Source organism: Globicephala melas, chromosome 8 (assembly GCF_963455315.2).
Source record: "Globicephala melas chromosome 8, mGloMel1.2, whole genome shotgun sequence".
In the NCBI taxonomy this organism is placed as follows: Eukaryota; Metazoa; Chordata; class Mammalia; order Artiodactyla; family Delphinidae; genus Globicephala; species Globicephala melas.
In genome coordinates, this window is record NC_083321.1 from 78,057,531 (window position 1) to 78,079,011 (window position 21,481).

Genomic DNA, 21,481 nt, shown 5'->3' on the forward strand with positions numbered 1-21,481 from the left:
GGCCTTGAGAAAGAAGCGTTTAGGAAGAATACTAACTTTAGAACCATCCACCCATCTATCTATCCACCTGACTATCCATCCATCCATCCATGAATCCATCCATTCTTGCAACAACCTCTCTGTCCATCTTTCCATCTATCCAACCCCCATTAACAAATATTTATTGAGAATATACTATGTGCTCTCACTAGGGATACAGTGGTGAGCAAAACAGACATCAGATAAATCTGGGCTGGTGTCATAACTCAGCCACTTAATACAACTGTGTTACTTTGTGAAGTTACATGTTCTCCTGAGCTTCTGTCTTCATCTGTAAATTTGGGATTCTAACTCTGCTTCACAGTGAAAAAGGTTAGAAGAAACACTGTACTCATACCAAAAACAGTACAGTGGCAAGAGCACAGTAGGTGCTCTTTGGGTTTTGGCAGTTCCATATCTCCCCAAAGACTCCTGCCTCCCATCCAGATGCCACACAGGACAGCACTTCTGCATGATTGCCACCCATGGCAGCAACAAGGTCCTCTAGAGTGACGTGTGTCTGGATACGGAGCTGAGTTCTGATAAGAGTTGGTGGCATGTCTTAATGCTTACCGGTCCCTGAAGAACAGGAGCTCCTTTCCCAGCATTGTCACAGCATCAAAGGCTGAGCTGGAGTCACAGAGGTCGGGGATAGAAGGATTATGAGGGGGGCTGTGGGGCACAGCGGGCTTCCCTGGGAATGTCTTCCGAGGTCCTAGGATTCAAAGCAACTTGGTCAAAATGGTACCAGGAATGTAGAGTCTGTGCACTTCTGCTCCAGGGACCTGCTTTCACTGTATATGACAAGGTAATAAAGAGCATGGCTGTCGATGACAGGCAGACCTGGGTTTGAATCCCGGCTTCATTAGTTGCTGACTTGTGTGATACAGGTGAACCTCTCTAAGCCTCCGTTTCCTCATAGTAAAATGGGGCAATAATGGTACCTACCTCAGAAGGTTTTTGTGAGAATTAAATAATGCCTAAAAAGCACTTAGTGGAGTGCTGGGCATATAATAAAAGTTCCAAAAATGGTAACTATTAATTTCATTACTATGCATAATTTCTTTGATAGCTATGGGTGTTTCAAATTAGGAATCTATTTTGAAAATTGCCTCTGATTTTTTTTCTTTTTGATAATTAAGTACTCTTGTTCTCAATAAGATTATAACTTTCTTGTGTGTTTTCTTATTGTTTTCAAACAACTTCTGGGTGTCCTTCCCTGTGCACAAGCCTTTTCTTAGGCACCCAGAAGAGACTGAGCAAATTCTTGGGGCACTGAAGTACCTTGGAAGTATTTGCCATTTAAAGTTATCTTCTGGTGGACCCTCTTGGAATGTAGGACCTGCCCTTTGGGAGAGGTGCTGGTGAGTTTTCATCCCCCATTCTGTTCCTGAGGACTGTCTGCCAGCTACAGAAGAGTGAGCTGGGGCTGCCTGAGCCACTGCCCCTCGCAGATCTCTGTGCTTGATGGAGTCTTGTTGTGACCAGAGCTGAGGATCAGGGAAGGAGTGAGGCACAGGGAAGGGTCCACTAAGAGTGAGAGATGGGTGAGATCAGGGTGGAGAAGGGTCAGCAATGGGGCGAAGATCTGAGCTGGGGTGCAGCTTTGGGAAAAGATCAGAAACTGGAAATTGGTCAGATCAGAAGTGTGCTGCCAGGCACTCTACCAAAGATCAGGGTGCTCAGGTGGTCAGGGGTGGCTGATGTGTGTGCTTCTTGGCAATATAAAACCATGTTTCTGCATTTTGTTCACCTGTGTAAAAATGGCCATATCAAAATATATGCTGCAGCTCCTGGCCGAGTAAGAGTGGCCATCAGATGGTGGTGACTCTCTAGTGCACAAGGACCCATAAAGGGCAGGCATGGATTTGGAGTGGGTTCTTCTTGGCGGCCACAGGAAGTGTTTCACATTGGAGTCCTAGGGCCAAATGTGTTATATGGAGAGATTCACAGTATTTTTTCTTCCTGTCAATCAAGGCCGGAGCAGGACTGCCATATACCCCTCTCTGAAGGGATACAGCTGGCCGAACACGTTTGGGGATGAAATTTGTCTTTTATGCCTCAGGTAAAATCTGACTGCCCATTTCTGTGTGCCCATTTCTGACTGCCCAAATCTGTGTGCCCATTTCTAAGCAGCAGATGGGTGGGCTGGCATGCAGGAAACATGGGCGAGCTGGACTCTACAGACCCTTTTCTAGGCTGAGAGGAAAAGGAGGAACTCCTATAACTAAAGCCTGAATAACCAGGCTCTGAGGCTTAAGGAAAAGTCAGTTTCCTAGATTCTTCAGCTTTTATCCATCAAACACAAAAAAATGTCAAGGTCTAATGACGTTTCAAGATTTCATCTCATGGATTAACAGATTTTTCTTTCTGTTAAGCAAAATTGGATATAGAGTTCCTAATAATCCTTTATTACCTTTGAAAGAATGTTAACGCTTGAGATCATTTTGAATATTTTGGGATAGTTACTGTCTTTGAGCCTCAGCTTTCTCAACTATCGAATAAGGAAAACATTTCACACCCCACAGGCTGATCCTGAGGATGGTAGGGAGATGACTCATATGAGCATGATTTACAAACTGAAGATTGCCTATATGACTGAATGGTACAGTTATTACCATTATCATTGCTATTTTTAGGAAGATAAGGTCACTTATCTGCAAATGGATAAGCGTGATATATATGAACTATAAAAAATATCCATCTTCTCCCAATGTCTGACTCCTGATCGACACTCAAAATACACACAAATGATTGTATTTTCTATGGCCATCAAGGGACCAATATGCTCCGGAGGAAAGATGTAAAATTTAATTGTACATCTTACAAAAGAAAGCAATACTCATATCTGGTAAATAAGCTCTTCATAAGAGGGCATAGCTGGGGCTGTAGTTTCTAGCTTAATCTTCACTTATGTAGGTAACTTCTGACAAAGTATACTTTCTTTAAGTTGGAGACCAAATGCCTGTCACTTTCAGGGCTTGTGGTCAAAAAAAGCGTAGTGATTGTACCGTACAGTGCCTGGATCCCTTTCACATCATCCTTGGGAAGGTGGAATCCATAGGGATGCTGATACTTATAAGTTGGGTACATCAGTGCTGATGGGTCTGTGGAATGGGCCAGGCCCAGTGCATGGCCAAATTCATGAGCAGCAACGGTGAATAAATTGAAACCTAGACAATATGAGAGAGAAAAAGACAGCATCAGCACAAGGTTTTATTTTCAACATTTCCTGTCTTCACAGGAGAATTTATGCCCAAATCACAGTTTATTCATTTTCTTTTCATAACTGGGTTATTCAAAGGTTGGTAGGTTGTCCTGGCACTTAACTTTGCTGACTTTAGTCCAGTTTTCCCCACCCTGGCTAGGAAGGGCTTGGGGGTGGGAGAAGATGGAAATGTAAATCAGTTCATTTTGTTCATTGTCAATGGTGCTCAGTAGATTGATAAAGAAGGGCCTTAGATCTAACAGTGGCAATAATACCTAGATTTAGGCCACAGATGCCTTACTAGTTCCCTGCCTACTCCCTTTTATCCACACAAGTTTCACACTGAAGATTTCCACATGACATGCATGATGTTCTAGAACTTTTATACCCATCCCCATCGTACTTCTCAGGAAAGTACTGACTCCCCTCAGGTCATTTCTGAATATAGCCTATTTCCAAGTACAAGTAAGAATCAAAAAATATTATGTAGTTGAAGAAAAATTGAGCTGTGTGTGGAGTAGGGGATTGCTGCTTCTTGAGATTATACACTATGAACCAGAGATCAGAAAAGTCTACAGCACATTTGAGGGTGGATCTTTTTCCCTTACGGTGTTCCCTTTTGGATTTTTGGCTTACTTGTTTTTCCTAGCCAGCCCCCCTAGTTAAAGGGTGGCTTGGGACGTTGAACCTCAAGGTTTCATGATGGAGGCCCAGAAGAAGGTACAATATTTTCCAGGTTATGGTGAATTGTGCATATATACCATTCATTCCCATAGTCCACTTCTCAGCATTGTCGAAATGTGTATCTCCTCCCAGGCCTCCTCCAGGTGCAAATGCATGGGCTAGGGTCCCCCGAGGCCCATCGAATGGATAGGAATCCCCGTGATCTAAACAAGTGGGGAGAAACACCAACAGGATTTAGTCTTTCTAGCAATTTTTGACGGGTACCTAATATCACAGTGAACAGAAAACTTTTTCAATAGCATTGACACTTCTCATACAAATAGGTTTACTTTTCAATATTCATTTTTTTATAAGAAGAAGCTCACATGCCAATGAGTAACCTATCCATTAAAAAAATAAAAGGGTTATTTTGTATTTTAAAGATAGTAAGCATTAAAAATAAAAAATGTTCTTTTGATATTGTATTTGTTGCAATGTCTATTAATTGGCACAAGGCATACTGTAGACTATGACCATGCCACAGATTACAAAAGGAGAAAGAGCAGATGGTCATTCAATCGCAACCTCGTCCACTGACTGGAATGTGAACACGTTGGCAGAGTGCTTTCAATGTATGATTCGGGGTTAGGTGGGGAGGGATAAATTAGGAGTTTGGGATTAAATATACACACTACTATATATAAAATATAACCAACAAGGACCTACTGTATAGCACAGGGAACTATACTCAATATTTTGTAATAACCTATAAGGGAAAAGAATCTGAAAAAGAATATGTATATATATATATATATATATATATACACACACACACACATATATATAACTGAATCACTTTGTTGTACACCTAAAACTAACACAACATTGTAAATCAACTATACTTCAATAAAAAATAAAATTAATAAGAAAAACAAAAAACCAAACAAAAATATGATTTGACTAAGACAATTATAGAAAATTGAACAAGTGTGTGCTTTCTGTTTCTAGAGCACAATATAATTTAAGGAAGCATCAAAAAAAGAAGAAAATTCTCTGTAATTTTGATATACTTTCATGCATAAAACTCATGAAAGCAATAAAGGTGTTTATAAAATTACAACTTTCAAAGCTTAATATGCTTTTGTATTATTATCTACATTTAATTAGAAGTTCATTACAAATATAATAGAAAAGGAGGAAGAATAAAACGAGAGATATTATAGAAACTACATTTCACAGTTTTTCTGGATTTTCGTGAGGATACCTTGTTTTATTAAAAACCAACAAAACAAATTCTGGTGTGCCATTTCCCAGGTTTCAGTGCAATGTTGTTTAATCAGATTACATGCCCTGAAGGCCTGGTTAAATGGCAGCACAGTCCCTAGTTAACTCTGTTTTAGGGAACAGAGCACAAGCTTGGAAGATCAAGAGACAGCCAGATGTTAACTCCATCACCTCCAGAGCTGCCCTGAGCCCACTGCCCTGCTAGTTCACTGGGGGGTGGCCTTGGTCCTCTGGGAGAACAGGATCTGCCATGGACCAGGCCACACCCAGGGCCACCTCTCAAGGGGTCACACTCAGGACTTACTTGATCTTCTCTCTCCCAACTTCTAAGCATGTATTTCCCCAGTGACATCAGATTAAAATTAAGATAAGGACTTGAAATAGGACACTTAGAAATGTTATCTGTGAAGGGGAAGAAGCAGTGATACTCACCTTGACTCTGAGGAAACTGAGAGGGGAAAGGAATTACATGGCCTTTCCATCATCTACTACTAGACATGCTTCTCTGAAAAGGGCTCCACTGCTCGCTGCGGGGAGTTGGGGGATGGAGAAGTGGGCAGGTTGGAGGCACGCCTGGCATCTCCAAAAGATGGTATGCAAGTGTGGACAAGACGGCAATGCCAGTCACTCTCCTAAACATTGCTGCACGGGAAAGCTGCCAGGGCTCCTGTGAAATTAATCCTCAGTGAGGATTCAAGGTGGGACATCCTTGGCTAATATGGGAGGGGGTATATGGCGATGGGTATCATCATGGGAATAGAATGAGGTCAGATGACCTTCTAGCCAATGGGAAAGTTAAATCTGACAGCATTTGTCCCTGATGGGGCAATACCACTATGAAAGCTGATTATGCTGAGTCCATTCTACAGCTCAGTCTAATGATGACAAGAAATGCTGAGAACTCCTCTGGTTTTATATTCTGGCCAGACGAAGATTGTGACTTTGCCATGACCTTGTCCTCTGCCCTTCACAACTGTGTGAAGGAGGATTGTGCTGATCACATGGATTAAATACTGTAGAAGGAAAAGTGTTGAAACATTTCTCCTCTGATTAGTAGACAAAATCTAAGAAGCACCACAGTACCTCCAGTTTCAAAAGATATCATAATATCTGCTTCTCCTGAGTTTATTCTGACAAAGCTCAGAGGGACGGCGCTACTCCAGGCCTGCAGGGCCATCTCCACTGCTTTGTCCACTTCTGCAGAAGTCATGGAAGGTGTGTATTTGGATATTCTGTGAAAACAGAAGGAACATGTTTTGCTTTCAGTAAGTGCTCCTAAGTGAAGAAAGCAAGAATTACATCAAGGTTGTATTAAAAATAAAAATATTGAACATAAATCTACAACTTAGATTTTTTTCTCCAAAATAATAATTCTTATTTTGCTTTCATATTTGTTAAATTACTGAAACATGTTAAACAGTAAGAAAAATGAAGGGGAGAAATGAAAGAGTTGAGATAATCTGGTGCTGAAACAGTTTGGCTTTCATTGTTATTATATATCACTAACTTTAAAGAATAATACCTTGTGTAACTTTAAGAGTAGCCGGAAGTCCATTTTCCCTAAAGTGGTTTTAACTGAGAAGGGACCTCTTTCCCCAAAAGGTACTGAAAATTTTCAATTGTAAAAAATAAAAACACAGAGTTTTGAGGGTTTTCAAATTCTTGTTCAGAGACCATCAGGATTTCCCCAGGGCCATGGGGGAATGTTTTTTCTTAAAATAATATGTATCTTAAAGGGGAAGTGCTAGCTCCTCACAATGATGCTCATTTGAACTGAAAAAGGCTTGAGTCTTTCATTAAATCCTGGCCTGGCCATGACATTAGAAGGCAGAAAAGTACAGAGCATTTTGGACAAACAGTGGGCAGAGACAGCTGGTGTTTTTCTAGGACATGCCATGCTGGAGGCCAGGGGCTGGGGGCTCTTGGCAGCATGTAAAAGAAGGGCGAGAGAAAGGAACTGCCATCCAGAACCTTGGGCTCAGACGGAATCATGGCTGCAGAGTTAGAAGTGAATTCTGTGAGAGTCAATCTTGAGAGCAGACACCTAGCCAACTTTCTCTTTCTGCAGCTCCTAGTCCAGGCCCTTGCACATAGTAGGCACTTAGCAAACACTTGCTAAGTGGATGAACTAATGAATAAAAGCTAGTGTTTTTTAGGGCCTACTCAGTAGTTCTCAAAGTTTAGGACTTGTGATAACTACTTAGGAAACTTGTTAAACACACATGTATGATCCAGAAATCTGCATTTAACAAGTAGTCTAGGTTATTCTGTTGCAGGTGGTGCATTCTCAGCCAGAAACCAACAGTGGTTATCCTGGGGGTCCAAAAGGAAGGGACCATGTCCCACAGAGAGGATGGGAAATAGCTAAACCTCAGTAATGGGAAATAGCTAAACCTCAGTAATGGAGAGAGAAGGATCAAGGAGATCTCTAACTCCAGGGACTGGGGGAGGGAGGTAGAGTGTCTGGGGGGAAACCAGAAGAACCCTTGAAGAGACCATTTAGTGTTTTCAGAATATGCCACGCCCACTGCATAATATGAAACTGTGATTTATCATGGCTCTGTGTAGTTGGTATCTCGAAATTCGCTCACATTATAGACAAGCTATCCATTCTCACAGAGCTGCCTGTGTGTTGGGCTGGAGAAGACAGAGATGGAGAAGGGACGACACCAGAAAGGAAGAGCACATGGACAGAGGTCCTGACCCAGGGTCTGGAGACCGACACAGCAGCAGGGATGACAGCTAATGTTCTGTGAATACACACTACGTGCTGGACCTTGTTCTAGGCACTTTTAAATGTGCCTAGAACACATTTAACGCTCACAGTAACCTTCACAGATTATAGTAACACTCTACGTTTTATGACTGGTCAGGACTTGAGCCCAGTTCTTTAGACTCCAAAGCCTGTGCACACAAGCACTATGCTATATTTTGTCTTTTGCAGTCCTTTGGGCTATGTTAAAAGGAGTTATTCTGAGATCCAGTAGCTATACAGACAGAGTACTAAGATAGTCTCTAGTTCCTTTTTGGGTGGGGCGGGGGAGAAGGAGAGTTGTTTGGGAGCAACTGGATGGGCAGTGTGGAGGGTGCTTTTGGGACTGCCCAAAATATTATCACAAGAATATTATACTTCTTTAAGTCCCAAATTAGCTTGATCTCTCCCCTTGTCTTTGCTGTGCATAATCACTGACTAAAATTCTATGATACAGTTTATTTTAAGAAATGACAGAAAAAACTTCATGAGTTTATATAAAATATTTCTGTCTTGCCCTTAATCATCTCATAATCTTTTGGGTGTTTAATTCTTTATAGGGTGTTTCTTCCCCAAATGCTTTGATTTTTGTGGAATTCTTATGCTGGAGCAGAGGCTAATAATTGTGTTCAGCACCACCTTAAAGGACTCTTAGGCTCATAGCAACTGACAAGTGGCCTAGAGGAATCATCTGATCTCTCTTTGGGTTTGAGCCCCCATTTGATCACAGGGAATCACTGGTGTGCTGCTACAGTTTAACAACCAGTTCTATGACCAAAACTCCTCATCTGTAGGGTTTGCTGATTTCCATACTATAAGTACCCTCACTATGGCTAATTTCAACAACCAACTTGCCATGAGTGAACGTAAAGTTGGGAGGAGATGAGTAGCAGCACATCATTTCCATCATACAGATAAGAGATGTAAATGACCTCGTGAATATAGATAATAGTAAAATGTAGTATAATAATTAGGAAGCACCATGGACGGTCCAATGGAGGAGGGTGGACCAACCTGGGAAGGAGGCCTGTACTGGCCCCACAAATGGATGCAGGCTGAGGGGCTGGAATTCTGGCCTGAAAACCCAGAGTACAGTGAGAGTGTAGATTCTGGTTGGGTGAATGAGTCCTCTTGGATCATGCGGAATCCTTGTTCCGCCTGGGACAGGAGGAATCCAGAGGATGGCCAGGTGGGGGCCAGGCTCAACTGTGGAGGTGGAGGGGGGTAAGGTGGGAGATGGGAGAGCCTGGGGCTAGGGGCTGACTGGCTCCCGCTTTGCCTACAAGTCAGGTTCAGATGTCACTGGCCAGTCCCTGGGTGACTTGGTAGCTCCCTCCATGTGCTGCCACAGTTCTCTGCTTAGACCTGTAGTTTCACACTTCTCACCCGGAGCTGCGACTGTTTGTATGCGTGTCTCCCCCAAAGAAGAGGAAAGGTGATCTACTCACCTTTACATCTCCAATACTGAATGCCTATGGTAGACATTTAATAAATTGTCAATAAATTATTATTGGAATTAATAAAAAACTAATTTATCAGTAGGTGAGTTTATTTACTTCTGATTTAAAAGATTGTTTTAAGAAAACTGGTTGGTACCATCAGGTTATTAATCCTAGACTAGTTTATTTTTCTTTAGAGAAAAATGTGTTGTCTCTGATAAAATTGTAATGCCTAAAACGGCCAGCCATTATGATACTCTTGACATCATATTTTCTAGTGAATTCTCCACTGTCATTTTCTAAAGATTAGACCTAAAAAGTTCTTATGCTCTCTTATGATTGTGATGAGTCATGATTTTTTTTTTTTTTTTTTTTTTTTTTTGCGGTACGCGGGCCTCTCACCGCTGTGGCCTCTTCCGCTGCGGAGCAACAGACTCCGGACGCGCAGGCTCAGCGGCCACGGCCCACGGGCGCAGCCGCTCCGCGGCATGCGGGATCCTCCCGGACCGGGGCACGAACCTGCGTCCCCTGCATCGGCAGGCGGACTCTCAACCACTGCGCCACCAGGGAAGCCCGAGTCATGATTTTTATACATCAGAAGGAAGATATTTTTAAATGAAAAGAAAGAAGGAGAGAAAGGCTCTTTCTCTCCGAATTTGGAAAGACTCGATCTCATTACCTGTATGTCAAAGTATTTTTTTTCCATTTGGGTTCACCTGGGAAGAGGCGATAGTTTGCCACATCAGGAACTCCACAGCGAGGCCTCTTGATCACATCCATGGTGGCCCGGTCTAACTTCCCGGTGACTCGGAGGCCGAAGAAAGCCTGCAGCTCCTTAATGTTTTTAACCATGGAATTGCCTCCTCTTGCAATCATCTCACCAATCTGGTGCCCTCCTTTCTTTGTGTAATATTTGTCAAGGTATGCCTGAAATGGAGAGGCAGGCTGACATCCACAGCACAATCTCTGGACAACACTTATGCTCAGGTAAGAAAGGGAAGGTATTCTTGATATGCTAAAGATAGTGTGCAGAGCATATTCCCACTTTTGAAAAAATTAGATATATTTGCATAGATGAAGCTTAGACAGATATATGCCAAGTTATTAACAACAATTGTCTTTGGGCGGTGGGATTTTAGATTTTTTTATGTGCGTGCCTTTTATACTTTTTCTACAATGAATAGTTGTTTGAAGAGAAAAAAATAATGGAAGGAGAATAATGTGAACATTTTCCCCACGGACCATTTATTTGTCATTGAGGTCTTTACCAATTTGTAAAACAAAGACTCTCCTATTTTTCTAGTAAGCAGTTATTTGTGTCGTATTTTCATTATACATTATGCAAGATCAGTATGTTCTTAACTCTCTGCGGCTTTATATTGCATCCTCTCATCTTATACAAAGGCAGCAGGTCAATCTGTTTCCCAGCTGAGACTTTTAATTAATTCAGGTGTGTTCAATACATGGGGTGCAAATTGTTTCCAAGGGGCATGTTTCCTAGGACTGGCTCTTTGCCCCTTGAAGCAAATGAAATTAGCCATAAATTATAAGGCTTTTACTTGCGCTTAAAGGCTTAAAACCCTAATGTACCACTCAAAACACTCTGTATGACTTCTTGGGTGAAGTGAGTGAGACAGGGTCGTGAAAATGCAGGGTCAGAGCCTGCTGTTGGCCCAGGAATTTCACCCACCCAACTTATTTCAGGAAAACAAAAAGCAGCTAAATCTTTATATCTATATTTTATTAAATATAAAATTTTATATTTGTATATTATTATAAGGTACTTATTTGTTGTATATAAATAATATTATTTATATATTTTTGAAAAATACTTAATGGCATGGAGTAATGAAGTCAATATAATGGCAATATACTGAGAAAGATAGAAGTAAAATATTTATACATAATTTCATAAAATCGTATAATGTAAATAGATTATATTCATGTTTATTATATCTGTATATTAATATAATAATGTTAGCATCTATATTAACACTTAAAATTAAGACATTAATCAAGACATTGATAATTAACATATATATAATTTATAATAAACATAAGTAACATAAATAATGGAAGGAAATAAGTCTGAATATTAATCTTGTTTATCTCTGGGTTTTAAAATTATGGGTGACAATTTATTCTTTATCCTTTCCTATATCCCAAAGTTTTCTGCTATGAACATGAACTGTAATTGTTAAGGAAAAAAAGAAAAGGAGTAAGACTCGCTCACTTGTTTGGACAAGGTGTTCTGTGTCCTTACTGTGGGGTCAACCAATCCTTACTCCTTGCCCTGTTTATGAGAGGAGCTCACTTCCCTGGTGGTCTTTCTTTGTAAAAATCTTACTGAGATGAGAACCCAAGAGGAGGAAAAGGGCGATGGAGCCCTGAAACAAAGCCTGGGTGGGGGTTTGCCAAATACTCAATGATCAAGAAAAATAATGTTTAATGAAATATTTTTGGAAAAAATAAAAATTAATGCGTAAAATCTATGATGGACAAAATATCAACATTTTAAATAAAGACAGGGTCCAAGCTTGTGTCACTCCTTCATGTTAGTCCCAGCACTGAGTCATAGAAAGGGTTTTGAAAAATGTAGACTAAGGGATTAACAGTGGTTATATTTTAGTGATGGAATTGAGAATAATTCATTTTTAGTTATATATGTTTTATATATATATATTTCAAAATATGCTTAAGATGCTAGACCTGCAACTCAAAAGGTTTAAGGCAAGTCATAGTAAATAGGATTAAAACTATCTTTAATGAAGTAAAGATAAAATCAAAAACTATTTCTACTTAAAGAGACCACAAGGATTGGTTACTGCAGTGACACAGGTGAGTTGCTCCCTACTGGGTGCTCCCACAGAATGTGGTTCTTAGACTAGTGAACACCTGCCACCTTGTACCATAGTCTACCAGCTTCTCATCACTCTCACCTCTGGTTTCTCAGGCTGGGGATCGTGATGCCTTCACAGATATGGCCCTGGCCTGACCCAGTTCTAGGTGCAGAGTAGATGTTCAGTTACCATTTGAGCTATTTTTCTTTAGGTAAAATATAGAAAATATGCTTCTTTGAAGAATTATCAAGCTCTCTGAAGTACAGAGAGCCCAAATTATTCTGTACACTTTCTTGCCAAAGTTATTGATGAGGTTTTAGCATACTTTTCAGAGTCAAAATGTTCATTTAGGCACAAAGATGCCCACTTAGAACTGTGTTTGTGTTCTATTCTAACACTTGTGTGCTGTTGGCTCAACACCTAATTGTGGGCCTGGGTCAAAGATTTCAGGACTCACCAGAATTGTCCTACGTGCCTCACCACCCTCCGTACTCCCCCACTGTTGAAACCACAGGAGTCTAGGGTTGGCAATATGGTGGTCCCCTCTCCATGTCTCCAACAATATTTGACAGATAAGAATAGCAGAGGCCTCGAGGGCAGTCCCAGAAGCTAGTGGCCCAGGTCCCCCTCCCAACTCTTCTTTCAGTGCACTTTCCTAGTGTCCTTCCTGAGAGTGAAGAGCTTAAAGTTCAGATTTAAGTGTGCTTCAGGACAAGGTGAAGTTCAAGATATGGTTCTTCAATATTTCTTTCTGTTTTGGCTAAGCCACAGGAATGGAACTGTGGGAACTTTTTGTTGTGTGACAAATCCTAGGTTCTAAAAATCTTGGGCAATTCCTTTTGGTGTCAGGTTTCTCGTCTATAACATGGGGCTGGTGTCTATCCTACCCATACCAGTATGAGGATCCAGTGAGATCCTTAGTGTGAAAATACTTTGAAATGTATCAAAAGACTTTAAAATGTATATACCTTTTTACTCATTAATTACACTTCTGGAAATCTATCCTGAAAAAAATAATCCTTTAGGTTAGGCTGATGTACAAAAATGTTCATAGAAACATTATTCATATGGAAATATTCCATGTATCCAACAAAGGAAATGGCTAAATAAATTATAACTCACTTATATTCTGAAATATTTGTAACTTTATAACATGATCTTTATGAACATAGTATAAAATCAAAATTTTATTGTGTTATAATAATAAGAAAGGTAGGAACCAAATTTTGAGTATAATGACAATTAAAAAATATCTTTATGCACAGAAAGTAAAATGGTAGTAAAAGTACCTGAATTTAACAGTTTGTATTTGGAAGGTTTTTTGTTTATTTTCTTTAATTATAAGCTCATAATAATGTGATTATAAAAGCTTATATTATTTTAAGAACAATTTAACAGCCTGTATTAAATGTTGTATTGATATTATTATTTTAAAAAAAAACAAACAAAAAGTAGAATAAAACTCTGGATTATGAGACTAAGTATGTCATCATTTTCCAAGCCTTTATGATAATTAGCCAATCAGAATTTAAAAGATACAAGTGGGCATTAAATCAACTAAAAACCTGTTTATCTTTTCAAGCATAGATTATCGTGTTCATGGGTTTAGGAAGAAGCGAATAGTATTTGGAAACGTTTCCTGCCTCGAGTTTCCAGGCACAGGAAACCATTTGTTATCTCTTAGTGAGCGATCTAGAAAGAAGAGAACAGTGTAGAAGGGGCTTAACCTGACCTGGACCCCCAGGCCCCAGGTGTATGCTGGTCTGGCCTGACTCTGGGACTCAGCCAGTATCTTCTTGCCATGCTAGCCCGATGCTCCAATCCAAGCTCTTTCAGTCCCCGGCTGCTGCACTCGCTCTTTTCTCTGCCTGGACTGCTCTGTCTCCAGATCTTCACACGACTGTGAAGTTCAGGTTCACGTAGCTCTTTATCTCAAATATCACTTCCTCAGAGAATCCTTCCTGGACTACTCAAGTGAAAATGCCCCCCAGGGTCCCAGTAACTCACTATCATCCTAATTTATTTTTTAATATCACTTGGGGACTTATTGACTGACTTGTTTGTCTCCTCCCAGCATCTTCCCACTCCTCCATCATCCCCATGCCAGCGCCATAAGAACAGGGACTTGACTTGTTTTGTTCACTGATGTTTGTCCAGTGCTTAGAACAGGTCCTGGCACATAGCATACAGTAAACTTTCAATAAATAATTGCTGAATGAATGAACTTAAGCTATTTTAATGAAATAAGCCTATTTTCATGTCATTTCATTTGTTGTATTGTAAGGCTGCCTAAGTTGTTAAATATTTCTATAAACTATAAGATGGGACAGTAATTCTTTCTAGGCACTGGGATCCACTTGAGAGGTTTGCCCTGATCATTCCAGCTTGCTGCCATGGCCTCAACATGACCCTCCTTCTGAAGGTCCCAAAGCCTCTAGTTTCTGAATCAGGGTGGCATGAGGCTGGGTGATGGAAGATTACATTTGGGGAGAAGGGATTCAAAGCTTGGTGCCACCAGCAAAATACAATTTGAAATAGACCCCCAGTATTGTGAGATATGTTATTTGGAATTTAGTTCGTCTGAAAGTGGGCTCAAGTCAAAGGAGGTTCAATTCAACAGGTCTGTGCTCGGCATCCACTGTGCTGTTTACATGCAGGGCTGATGTTCAAAATGTTTAACGACTGGTGGGGCAGGGGGATGGACCAATTAGAATGGAAGAGTTGTGTAAACAGTCAGTAGGGACACGCCGGTGTGTACAGGTGACAATCAGCTCTGCAATGTGTACCCAGTTGTAGCCTGGCAGGTAGGAAAGCAACCCTGAGGCAGGGTTGGCAATCACAGATGCGCTATCATTTTGACAGACACTTGAAACAAAGGCCCTGGTGCAAAAACATCTCACTTACACATCTTTCATGAATGTTGGAAATTCCTTCATTGAAGACTTTTTCTTAAGGTAAAGTTCACCACTTCTCTTTAAATGTTAAAAACAAAACACTTGGAAGCAAATATACATTGAATCACTTTGAGTCACACTTAGTCTTTGAAGAAATTCTGATATGTATTATTTTATCAGATCCTCTCCGACAGTCAGGAGAGATTTTAAAGGAGGGGAAGGTACAGAAATTGTAAGTAAATAAGGTACTTGGTGAATATGCTTTAGAGAGGAGAGACCCTCACATGAGAAGCAGGTAGCCACCCAGCAAAAACTTGGTTCACTTCAATTTTTTTTTTTTTTTTTTTTTTTTTTGTGGTACATGGGCCTACTCACTGTTCTGGCCTCTCCTGTTGCGGACGCGCAGGCTCAGTGGCCATGGCTCACGGGCCTAGCCGCTCCGCGGCATGTGGGATCTTCCTGGACTGGGGCACGAACTCGTGTCCCCTGCATCGGCAGGTGGACTCCCAACCACTGCGCCACCAGGGAAGCCCGGTTTACTTCAAATTTTGATCAAGTTTGCCCTGAGTACAAGAGCCATTTTTCTAAAAAGTGAACACAGGAAATCTTTCTGTTGCGACTGTTAGGAATCTTAGCACTAAGTTTCCGACCCACCTCTACTGTGCAAATCTTACACTTTGATTTTTATTTTTCTGCCCTTATTTTTCCTCCTATGTTGCTCCGCAAATACTTCTTTTGTCTTTTTTTGTAATGCATGTATTTTTGCTAGCCGCCTCAAATTCTGTGTGCAGCAAGATACCCGAATAGACATTCATTCATTTATTTATGCAATCATGCAACACAGGCACTCAGTGTGTACCAGACACCAGCCTTAGCTGTACAGGGGATCATATCCATTAGACTTTAGTGGACTTAGAAGATGATTTCAAAGCCATAACAGATTTTCCTTATTTTCTCATTATCCCCTTTAGGTTTTCTGGGGCAGGAGGGGGAAGAGGGAATTGTGCAAAGATTCACAAACCTGTGCGAGGTGGTAGCTGTTCCTTGAGGTCCTGGGGGTGGCTGCAAATAGGGAGGGGGCTGCAGTGGAAAACTTCAGAGCCGTGACGAGGAGGACAGCAAGGCCAGATGCAGGGAGCACCTTCATCTCCTCCTGGTGGCTTGGTAATTATAGCAGCCTGGGGGATGGCAGACAGTGCACGTTTGCACTTCGACCTTGAGCTGCTTTTATAGAGTCAAACAGGTCTGGGCCCTCAGAGCAAGGATGATTCATGTCTCAAAAGGTAATTATACAGCTCCTTTCTCCGCTGATGACGGGGTAACACAGCAGTACACAGGAGTCAGGGAACCTTCACTCTTTGCAATTTACCAAGTGGCAAAACGAGAAAAACAGTCACTTTTAATGCAGTTTTCAGCTACTTACATGAATTGGAGTAAACGTGATTAATTTGAACCCACATCAACTGAAACATTTGATGAGTCTCAGTTTGGGGCTTTTCCATTCTGCTGGCAGAGAAGGTAAATGAGTAGAATATACTTTAACTTGACTTCTACCTCTGGGCTCCCCACACATCTACCCCATTCACCTTCTTCTGTATCCACTTGGACATTTCTCAGAAACAAATGCTGTTTATAATGATGGTTCTGGGACACGTAAGATCCTGAATCATCAAGGAAGCATTACCTTATACCATGCTGACTTAGGGTGGAAGGTGCACTGGTAATTGTTAGAAAGCTTTTGAATAAGTTAACATAAGAGAGATGTTCTTCATTAACCGAAACCGTCAATTCCCCATTCTCTGTGCACTCTGGTTAACTGGAGTCATACTCTTGTTCCTGGCTCTGATTTGGATGGATCCTGATTTAGAGATAGCATGGAGAAATGGTGTTGTATGGTGGAAAAAGTACTTTGGCATCAGACAAACTGAGATTAAATTTTGTTTAAGATACTTCCTAGCTGGGTGACTTTGGGCAAGTTATGTAACCTCTCTGAACATCATTTTTTTTTTTAATCTGCAAAAGACTGACAGTAATACTGTGTGTAAGCCCCTCATGTTACAGAGGTAGCATAGCATGTGACATGGTGTCTGTGGGTGTCACTTGCATCCAGTAGACCTGGGTTCAAGTCTTAGTTCTGACACTTGTCCATATGACTGAGCAGGTTACTTAATCTCTTTCAGCTGTGGTAATTTTGCCTGAAAAATAGGGAAAAAGGTACCTACTTTGAAGAATTGTCATAAAGGAGTAAATCAGGTCATAACAAAGCCCTCAGCAGAGTGCTCAGTAGACGTCAGCTCTTACAGAATAATGTTCAATTTATCTTTTTACTTTATTACCAGGCACCAGGTAGGCTTTTTTTTAAAATGAATTAATTGTTCTTAAATTATTTCACTCTGGAGTTTTTTTTTAATTTTTGAAATTTATTTAATTAATTTATTTATGGCTGCGTTGGGTCTTCGTTGCTATGTGTGGGCTTTCTCTAGTTGCGGCGATCAGGGGCTACTCTTCGTCGTGGTGTGCAGGCTTCTCATTGCAGCGGCTTCTCGTTGCAGAGTATGGGCTCTAGGTGTGCGGGCTTCAGTAGTTGTGGCATGTGGGCTCAGTAGTTATGCCTCGTGGGCTCTACAGCACAGGCTCAGTAGTTGTGGCGCACGGGCTTAAGTGCTCTGCGGCATGTGGGACCCTCCGTGGCATGTGGGATCTTCCCGGAGGGGGGCTCGAACCCATGTCCCCTGCATTGGCAAGCAGATTCTTAACCACTGCACCACCAGGGAAGTCCCACCAGGTAGGCTTTTAATTAATGTTTTTTGAATGGATGAGTGGATGACTCAATGATTCTCAAAGTGTAGTTCCTGGACTAGCAGCATTACTATTACCGGGGAACCTGTTGGAAATACAAATTCTCAGGCCCCACCCAGACTTACTGGATCAGAAACTGTGGGAATGGGGCCCAGCAGATGCATTTAAACAAGACTTCCAGGTCATTCTGATGCATGCTAAAGTTGGAAAACCACTGGAGTAGATGAGCAAACAGGATTATGAAGTATGGGATGAAACGAAAATATATACAAAGTGCCAAGAACATCCTGGTCACAGAAAGTATTCAGTATTGCCCTTGCCATCTACAGCAGTGTATCTTAGTGGTGACATACCTGGTATTTAAAGTCATTTGTGAAGTCTGTTGCAAATAATTTAATACTATTATTTGTTAAATGATAAAAATACATAAATGTCTTACTTTCGCACTTAGGCTAGATTCAAAGTTATTACTATAGTGATCTCTCTCTCTCTTGCTCTGTTTGCATGCTGACACATTTTCCTGCATGAAGAGAAAACAGTGGGGTTGTGGCCATGTATGGTGTCTAGTGAATAACCCCAGGTACTCAACGAGAGTTTGTCACACATGTGAACATCATCTCTGTTATATGCTGTGAGGCACACAAAACATGATCCTCAGAAGAAAAAAGAAAGAAAACCGCAGATCTAGTAGACTAATCCAACTAACTGAATTATAAGTTCCTTGGAGAATGAATGATATAAAAGTCATGTAAGTTTGTTTTATAAATGAATGAATGAATGTACAAACATATACTCATTGTCTCTTTTTGGTCTAAGTAAAGGAAAATACTATGACAACAATCTTTCAAAATTTGCATTTATACGTTCTCCTGTCCTCTGCAGTGCTACTACTACACTTTCACAGCAGCTGCCACAATTGAAAAACAAAGAATGAGTCCTTGAAATTTCCCTCTATTTGATCGTCTCATTACCCCAATTTCTCCCCAAACCACTGTTGCAATTCATCTTGATGGCCCCAATGCAGGCAGGGAGTGAAGGAACGATAGCAAGAAATTCTCGGACCTATAGAGAGAAAATACCCTCACCTCCAGAACTCCAAAGAATTTGCTAAGTCCCATTTTTGGAAGTAGACTGAAGTAAATAACTGCTTATAAGGTATGATCTATATATTTCTAGAAGATTCCAGTATCCACTCTTCAATTGCGTGAATGCAATGAATCCCAATATTCCCAAGTATGACACTTCGATTGTTAAGGGCAAAAACTGAAGAGGAGTAGCAATTTATGTTCTTATAAGTCATTTACACATTAATGTGAGTAGGTATTACCTCAAGGCCAGTGCTAGGCAACACCTTTGACCCTTCCAAAGTGACAAACTCAAGCTGGTAATTTCTCACTAGGTGTTTTTTTGTCCTGACTTTCTCTCTTCACAGGGGAGCAAAAGTTTCCTTTCTTTCTATCATTCTTGTGTCAAATCTAAACTAAATCCAAATCATTCTAACCTAAAAAGATCATATCAAAGCAAGTCAATGACTAAAAGGGAATAGAAGGAGAGCCCATATCACAGAGAAATGTGGAAAGCATAGTATCTGTAGAAAAATCAGATTATAAAAATAATACACATGAAACAGGAGGTTGGTAGCCTCTGGGCAGGGTTGATGTTTTGGGGTCCTGCAGACTTTGTAGAACTTTACACAGAACTAAAGTTTCCATGTACCACTAATGTAAGAGGATAAGCATTTTAAATTACAGAATCAAGTTTACTGCAAAGAACTGCTTTTCTCTAGACCCTAGCTGAATTTGATTCCATAGGGGTTTTCGTAAATCCTCAACATTGAAGTTGCTGAGATGGTGCCTGCTGTGCATGTTATGCATTGATGAATAATTGTTGAATAAATTACTGATTGCCCAGTTGACTTATTAAAGGGCTCTATATTTAGACAGACCTAGAATTAAATATTGACTTGGTCACTTTCTAGATATATTACTAGTCAGTGTTATTATGTTTCAAGCTATGAAAACCAGTTTTGGATAATTTAAGAGAAAACATTTTTTTTTAAAGGATATCAGGTAGCTTAGAGAACTGCCAGGAAGCCTGGAGCATCAGGCTGGAAGAACCAGCAGGACTAAGGGCAGAAGAAACCAGAGCCAAGGAATTATCAGTTGTGGGACCCTTGCCTCTTACTACTGGACAATGCTCCAGATGGATAGTCAAGGCTACTGCTGCTCTTGTTTCTATGTCTTTTTCTCACTCCCTCAGTATTCAGAGTCTTTAATGAGAAATTCTATTGGTTGGGCCTGGGTCATGTGCCCTCACCCTGATGTCCAGAGGCAAGAAGCAGGCCTCCATACTAAGAGGCAGGACAGCTTCCATAGAGACCACCAATTATATATAAATAAATAAATAAATAAATATGAGATGGGACTATCCCCCAGAGAGAAAATTGGTGCTGGGCAACCAAAGAACAAATCAAAACCAAACCCAGAAAATGTCTACCACAATCTGTGAAACCTCCTAAACTACTCCTGCATTGTCAAATGGTGTGGGGGCGAGGTGGGGATAATACCTATGTCAAGGGATGTTGAGAGGATTAAATGGATGCTTAGTGTTCAGTCCAGTTCATAAATAGGAGACTACAGAATTGCTTTTTGCCATGATTTTCAAAAATTCCACAGAAATATTGTGAAGGATTAATAAAAAATGAATATATGACATTTTCTTACTTCTAAGATACCATCGGCTATTGAATTGACCATTGATTAAAATAACAGTTGTGGGGAAAAAATAAAGCATTACATCATTAAATGTATACACTGACATGCTATATATTGTTCAAGTGTGTTTTGTCTGTCTTTCACTTCTAGAATGTAAGCTCCATAAGGATAAGGACTCTATCTTTTGTCTGCAGCAATATCCCTAGTGCATAAAACAGTGCCTGGTACAAAATAGGTTTTCAATAAATAGCTGTTGAATAAATGAATGTATGAATGAGTAACTGATTGAATGATTAAAGTTAGGAATAAGAAAAATAAGATTGCCCTTAGGGAGAGAAATTTTTCCTTAATCCATGTAATGAATCAAACAAAGGTGTGTAGCATTACCCTAAGTTATTGAAATTTTTATTAAACCCTTATTATATGCCAGACATTGAGCCAAGCACCTTACGTACATTTTCCACACAACTATAGAACACCTCATTTTACAAATGAAGAAACTTGGGCTTAGGTAAGGTGAATAATTAGTTGAACTGCATGTAGATATTAAGTGGTAGCTCCATGATTTTAACCCAAATCTGTCAGAGCTCAAAAATCTGTGTTCTTGACAGTTACAGGAATACATACATTGATGCATGTGCCATGCAGTGTCCTAGGGAACACTGGGCTCAGAGTTGGCTGGAGGTGGACCACTTGGCTGACCCCGTGGCCAGGCAGCTTCCTAGCACTCCCACGAGTCTTGCCTACATTGAAGGGGGGCCAGCCAACCTGCCCAAGCTCCCTGACTGATCCTATTTCTCATTGCAAATGATTCAACTCTTTCTCTGGTTTCTACATCTCAATCTCTAGTGAGTTCAACTCTCATAAATG

General features: G+C 40.6%; 1 protein-coding gene across 1 annotated transcript in view; it reads right to left on the reverse strand.

Annotated features, from left to right (window-relative positions):
* MMP20 (matrix metallopeptidase 20) overlaps positions 1-16,245 on the reverse strand; it is a 49,963-nt gene extending 33,718 nt beyond the window's left edge. Inside the window, exons 1-6 of the mRNA XM_030835550.2 lie at positions 16,120-16,245; positions 10,044-10,291; positions 6,257-6,405; positions 3,988-4,113; positions 3,030-3,191; positions 592-733 (exon numbers count right to left, since the gene is read on the reverse strand). Of these exons, the coding sequence (XP_030691410.1) occupies positions 592-733; positions 3,030-3,191; positions 3,988-4,113; positions 6,257-6,405; positions 10,044-10,291; positions 16,120-16,245 (953 nt within the window). The remainder of the gene's footprint in view (positions 1-591; positions 734-3,029; positions 3,192-3,987; positions 4,114-6,256; positions 6,406-10,043; positions 10,292-16,119) is intronic.
* Positions 16,246-21,481: the final 5,236 nt, after the last annotated feature.